At 42.8% G+C, this 6,968-nt stretch overlaps 1 protein-coding gene across 3 annotated transcripts in view; it reads right to left on the reverse strand.

The window, feature by feature from the left end:
- The window catches only part of LOC133054832 (KRAB domain-containing protein 5-like), a 15,588-nt gene extending 8,620 nt beyond the window's left edge, over positions 1 to 6,968 (reverse strand). For all 3 annotated transcript variants that reach the window (XM_061140154.1, XM_061140153.1, XM_061140155.1), the window contains exons 1-2: positions 6,887 to 6,968; positions 6,201 to 6,414 (exon numbers count right to left, since the gene is read on the reverse strand). Coding sequence is in view for 1 of the 3 variants with exons in the window: in XM_061140155.1 (XP_060996138.1) it covers positions 6,201 to 6,215 (15 nt within the window). In the remaining 2 variants the exon portion in view is untranslated. The remainder of the gene's footprint in view (positions 1 to 6,200; positions 6,415 to 6,886) is intronic.

Consider the following 6,968-nt stretch of genomic DNA (forward strand, 5'->3'; position numbering starts at 1 on the left):
TCAGAAGGGAATTCTTTAGGATGTTCAGTAGTGGGGGAAGCTTGCTTCCCTCTCCACCTGAGAGATAAGCGTCCTTAGAAGGGGATTCTTTAGAATGATAGGACAGTTTTTGATCCTTCAGGCTTTTGAATATAGGAGAAAGACCTGGACCAAAAGGAACCTCAGAATCCTTTCCTAGAGACCATGTGGATATGAAGGATCGAGTAGGGGTCATCTAGGAAATCTGACGCAGAGAGACAGAGGGGACAGGAGACAGGGAGGCACCAGAACACAAGGAAATTCTGAGTCTTTTCCATTCCGTTGGCAAAACCTGGTATGCCATTCAGAGGCCATTTCTGGGGGGGGTCCCCCGTTTGTATAGGAGCCAGGCCTTTTGGAGGGTCAACACTTCCCAGTTTCTGAGAATGGAGCCAAGGGTTGAGTATGAGAGAGCCTCCTGGGATGAGAGAGAACCCACTCTTAGCCCACCTGCCACAGAATGGGCGAACCGAGTCACTGGCTGGCAGAAAGGCGGGCCTTTTCCCCCAGTCGTCTCTCCATGCGACTGACGCACAAAATGGCCGAGCGGCCCAGCAGTCGCGTCCAACAGTGAGACGAGACCTGTGAGAGCCCTGCAGCGAAGCCACCAGGTGACACGGGCAGAGAAAGACAGAGATGCCTGGGAGCAACCAGGTGACTCACCGTTTGGTGATTCCCTGAAACGTGGAAGGCACTCTTGGGATGGCTCAGAGGCAACACCTAGGCTCCTGTAAATCAATCCAGACCAGAAGGGAAAGAAGTGAAAGTGACAGGGAAGAAGGCTGAGGAATCTGCCTTACAATATATCTAGGACGCGGTGGCCCAGGGACAATGGTCTCTGCTTTGCTTCAACCACTATGTGCCTGACATAGTGGACGGAAGTTGTCTTCCTGGGGGCGGATGCCCCTGTGGCCTGATCCGTTCTGTGTCCCCCCTATCCTCACATGGGAGTCTTTCTGGGGCAGGCGCCCTAATGGCTTTTATGTGTCTGACCTGTGCCCACACAATATTGGTTGGCATAGTCCTCACTTGCAAAAAAGACAAAGGAGAGACCCTCACCCATTCAAGTGGCAGCCACTTTGGGTGCAGTGGGCAGTGAGGCCTTTACAACACACCAGAGGGTAACCCTGGCCAGAGTTCCTCAGTTGCTGCCACAGCACTTGCTATTGGCAGAGGGTCCCTATGAGGAAGGAGAAGCGAGGAGGCGGGGAAGAGACTCTAAGTCCCCAAACAAGCCACCAAAAATGTCATGGTCTGGGTGCGAGTTGGAAAAGAATGTCCAGACATGAGACAATAAGGGTCTGGTTTTTTAGTTTCTGCATTCTAAGACCCTCCTTGGTTTTATCTGCTTTTCACTCGTTGGGTAACCACAACCTTGGCAGAAAGAATCATTTTAACTATTTAGTATATACTCTATATCTTTCTGATGGTTTTTATCAGTCTTGAAAGGACAAGAGAAATAACTAAAAATCAGGAAAGTTGCTCTTGTACCTTTTGGCACATATTTTAACAAACAGCCATTAAATGGCAGAGCTTAAACTTTACTTCAGTTTATGTACTTTAGACTTTAGCTAATAAAACACAGACAGATTCACAGAGACAACACTAAGAAAAGTTGATAGAAGTTTCTGTAACTGTAAAGAATACTGAAGACAGAAAAGGTTTAGTCACTCAGTCATGTCTCATTCTCTGTGACTCCATGGACTCTAACTGGCCAGATTCCTCTGTCCAAGAAATCCCTAAGCAGGAATACTGGAATGGGTAGTCATTCCCTTCCCCAGAAGTTCTTCAAAAAACAAAGCAAAGCGAAAAGAAGAAGAAAAAATTGATCAAGTCATGTTAATATTTTCATACATACAGTCCAGTTCAGTTGCTCAGTCGTATCCGACTCTTCGCGATCCCATGGCCCACAGCACACCAGGCCTCCCTGTCCATCACCCACTCTCGGAGCCTACTCAAACTCATCTCCACTGAGTACAGACATACACTCAAATGAAGCTATCTGCTCCTTAGGAGGAAGAGAGAAAATTTTTCATGTCACTAAACTCAGGTAATTTTGAATGGATTAAAATGTACATAATGTGAGAAGATGATCTTCTTTATTTACACTGAACTGTATTTTAATTTTAATACAGTTGAGCATAGATTAGGACTAATTAGATTCTTGTAAACATTTTGGAAAATACAAAACTGTGATGACACTCTCTGATGTGAGCATGGAGTGTACTGGAAAAGATCAGACCTGGGCTTGGGATGAAAACCCCCACTCCCCAAACCCAGCATCTCTGCTCAACACACCTGAGTGTTCATCTTCCAAAGCAGAAAGAAAGTAAGAAGACATGGAGTTACTGCATTAATTGTGAGAGTTTAGGCATATCCCTCACTTTTTCTTTTCAAGACAGTTGTTCAACTCAAGTAAAAAAAAAACAAATTCATAGCATGGGAATCTCACAGAAACATCTAAACCAGTGAACATAAGTCATTAATAAGAAGTACATGTAGGAATGCATTATCACTGCATGGGTATTTTGGCACTATATGGAAACTATGACCTGAATCTATCATTAAAAAATGTTAGTTCAGGAACTCTGTGATGATCCAGTGACTAAGACCCTGAGCTCCCAATGCACAGAGCTCTGGTTCTTTCTCCGATCAGCAAACTAGATCCCCCATGCTGTAGCTAAGAGTTTACATGTCACAACCAAAGAACCTGAACATTACAAGGATGACTGAAGATCCTACCTGCCACAAGAAGACCCAGTGCAGCCAAATAAATAAATATTTTAAAAATGTGTTGTAAGCAAATTTCACTTCATATATGACTTCCCTGATCTGCAGCCCAACGTTGCAGTCCTTTAATGGCCTGGAACCTGGTGGTCCGGAGTCGACAATAAGAAAGCAAAAGACAGAAAGAGGCTGATATTCCCTGGTTTACGCAGAGAACCTATAAAGCCCTTGACACAGGGCTTGTACCCCTCATGAAGGCACAGGGCATCCTCTCGAGGAAGTCTTGAAAGCCCGGGTGAGAAAGTGAGCTCGGCCGGTTTCCATGCTCCAGAGAATTAGCCTGAGAGGGAGAGAGAGAGAGAGAGAGAGCGAGAGAAAGAAAGAAAGACACAGGGACCCAAGCTCTCATGGAACAAGGGTGCCTTAATGATTGTTGTGTGAGCATATACAGGCTGTTAAGGAATTTCTTTGACAATAATAAAGATCAGAAAACCAAGCGTATAGTAACCGTTACCAAGGAAAGAAGGAATTAACAATGGTCATAAGGTCAGAAGAAAACCTGTATCTCAAGAGGGATGGTCGTGACTAGACAGATTTACTGAAGGGAAAGAATTTATTGAAAGAAATCCATGGATGCAATTCATCTCATTTATCTCAGTCCTGGGAGCAGAACTGAACTGGTGTTAGAGTATAATATGACTTTTACACAGCAATATTTTCTACCGTAATCCTAAGCCAAAAAAAGATGAGAAATGAACCACAAACCATTTCAGAAACTATTCTGATCTGGAAAAGAAATGATAAAATAATAAGCACAACATTGGCATATTTATTTTTGAGTGTTGTATTTGTATGACACAGGATGAATTTTCTATCAAGGAAACAGGGAATATTTTTAAAAACCATACTCTGACCCAAGAGTTCTTGAGTGGGACAAATGTGCCATTTCTTTTAGCAGGCTTAACTTTTTTCCTTAGTATTGTTAACAAGCTTCTTTTAACTAGTGGTATTCAAAATTCTGCTCCATGAATGGCCATGTTGAATAGTAATTAAATGCAATAGTAAGGTAAGCATTCATGCTTACTTTTGAACTTCAGGTGTTTTACACATTTTACAGTTCAAATATGATAGCATCCTCAGTAGCAACAATAATTTTAACTATTTAGGATATACTATATATCTTTCTGAGAGTTTTGACAGAGTCTTCCAATTATGTTGCTGTTCCACCTTTTTGCAAATATGTAGCAAACATTCCTTAAACAGCTTAAATTTACTTCACTTTATGTACTCTAAACTTTAATAATACACACACAAATACATAGGGACAACTCTAAAGAAAGTTCATAGAAGTTTCTCTAACTGTAAAGAATACAAGAAAAATAACTGATCAAATCATATGAACATTTCCATGCATACATATATTAAAATGGAACTATATATTTGTTTCACTAAAATGAAACAATCGAAGGCCATGGAAAATATGTAAGAACAGTTTTCAAAGGTTAGAATCAATACAAATCTTCATGAGATGATGATGGCTTTTAAATAAGCCCTAGGTTTCTGCCTGCCCACACAGATGCACACATAAACACACTTCAGGTAAAAGCAGCCTTCCATAAGTAACAGATCTTTTGGAAGAAACATTTTTAATCCACCTTAAAAAAACACACAAACAAAAAAAAAACCTCGTGTATTTTAGCATTTATGGTAAAACAAACATTTACAAATTGTGCATGAATGTGTGCTAAGTCACATGAATCACGTCTAACACTTTGCGACCCCATGGACTGTAGCCATCCAGACTCCTCTGTCCATGGGGTTTCCCAGGCAAGAATACTGGAGGGGGTTGCCATTTCCTCCTCCAAGGGACCTTCCTAACCTGGGGATCAAACCCAGTTCTCCTGCATTGGCAGGCGGATTCTTTACCACTGAGTCACTTGGGTTCACTGAAAACAAATGTTTCTCTTTAGTAACAATGATCAAAAACACAATATGAGAAACAGTCTACATTTTATTAGCAAATATACCATGACACCTATTTAGAACACATTTCCAGACCTATGTGAAGAAACTGTAAACCTTTACTGAAGCACATAAAGTCTGAATATCACAAGTTTTACTTGGAAGATGTGGTGACATAAAGACTTCAGTGACTCCAAATTCAGAACAATTCAAACTCAAAACAAACATGGATATTTCAAGTATAAGTCTCAGCTGTATCTAGGAGAGCCAACCTAATTTTGAATTTAAAAATGAAAAAAACATAAATAGAGGGAAATTACAGATTTCTGTAATTACAATCTGTAAATCTGTAATTCTGCCAAATTACAGATGAAGTTATCACAGTATAGACTAGTAAAACTTCAAAAGAGATGAAGCAAAATAGTTACAAGGTAGTGAAAGAAGCTCACCTAAAGAGAGACTTAGACATTATTTTGAAAAATAGAAGGTAAACACAACAAAATATTTTTTCATATTGAAACAGGTGAGGTATTCCAAAGTAACAAAAATCAGAGGGGAAAAAAAAGTCAAAGGGCATAAAAGAAAGATTTAGGTTTCAGCGTTGTGTAATAAAGAATTTAGGGGAAAAAAGAAAAGAATTTAGGGGCTTGTCTGATGGTCCACTGGTAAGAAATTGGCCTGTCAATGCAGAGCACACCGGTTCCATCCCTGGTCAGGGTAGATCCCACAAGCCTCAGAGCAACTAAGCTAGTGTGCCACAACTGCTGAAGCCCACACCCTCCACAGCCTGCCAGGTATTAGTACAACGACTGAACCGGTGCCTTAGAGCCAGAGCTCCACAACAAGATAGTGGCCCCTCCTAATCACAACAGAGAAAGCCCAAGGCCATCAGCAAAATCCCAGAATAGCCAAAACTAAATAAATACCAAAACAAAACAACAACAAAAAAAGAATTTGGCAGGCTTTGGTCCCCAGGGTCTGGAAGTTTGTTACCTACTCTTGGAATATAAGGTTTTTTTTTTTTTTTTCTCTTGGAATTTCCTTAGTGAGTGCAGTGGCTTTAACTCCCCGTGGGCCCTGATAATTTATGCTAGCAACATGACCTACGGTTGGCCCCTAGTTTAATAATGAGATGACTCAGGTTGTGATGCTGGGCATTTCACAAAGACCAACGAAGTGACTAGAGGTTTGGGGCTTTGAGCCAGGTGGGCTTATTAGTCCAACCTCTAAAGAGGGGAGAATGCTGGAGATGTTACCAACCACGGCTATGTGGCTAAACCCCAATAAAAACTCGGGACTTAAAAGCTTGAGCGAGCTTCTCTGCCCGGCAATACTGTTTTCTGTCACACATGCCAGGAGGGCAATGGGTCCCTTGGGATGATGACTATGGTTAAGTCCAAACAAACCCATCCAGAAGTTAAGAAGCTTATCAAGTCCAAAGAAACAGCATTTCAGGAAAGAGAGACAGAACAAACACGGACTGTGCCTCTTACCTGGGAACGAGTCATTTCTGACTCCTTGCTTTCCTTCTCCTCTGGTCTTCCTTCTCAGGTAAGATCAGTCTTGGGAAGTGACCCGAGTGTTGAAAATAGGCTGTTCAATACTTAGAAAACCACAGCGAGCTCCCTCTAACACAGCCCCACACAGAGGGAGGATCTCAACAGGTACAAATCACAATCCTCCACGGCCACTGACACAGCAAGGATTCTGGAACACAGAATCAAACGAGGTAGTTTTAGTTTCATTCTTTTCTTCAGAACTCGCGGCCCTTCCTGTGAAAACCACGCGTTCTAGGCTGACCCTCCCCTTCAAACCATAGGCGAGACCCTGACCAAACTCCATACAGAATAGAGCCTCCTTCACCTCTTCGTGGATCAGGGACCTCGGGGTTGGGCAATGCAGGACTTTTAAGCAGCGGTCTCTACAAACTAGAAGGCAGAACTGCCGGAGAAGGACTTAGACCCTAGAACGATGCTAACAGGAAGCGGACGTGGGCCCCAGGGACCCGGCAGCTAAGCTAACGGACCTCAGAACTTCTCCCGGCGATGCGAGGACACGCTGGGGACGGGAAAATGGGGGCGGTACCTTGAACGTCCACACAGACCCCCGAAACCCACGTGTGAAGGACAACAGGCCGTGGGACGACGACATCCGGGTTTAAAGTAACAAACAAACTCACCAGAACTCTCTGTCGCTCATTTAAACGCAACTCCGGTCTGCGGGATACTCTGCACGCGCGGGCGGAAAATCCGGTACAGAGG

The sequence above is a fragment of the Dama dama genome, chromosome 4, assembly GCF_033118175.1.
Source record: "Dama dama isolate Ldn47 chromosome 4, ASM3311817v1, whole genome shotgun sequence".
NCBI classification, from domain to species: Eukaryota; Metazoa; Chordata; class Mammalia; order Artiodactyla; family Cervidae; genus Dama; species Dama dama.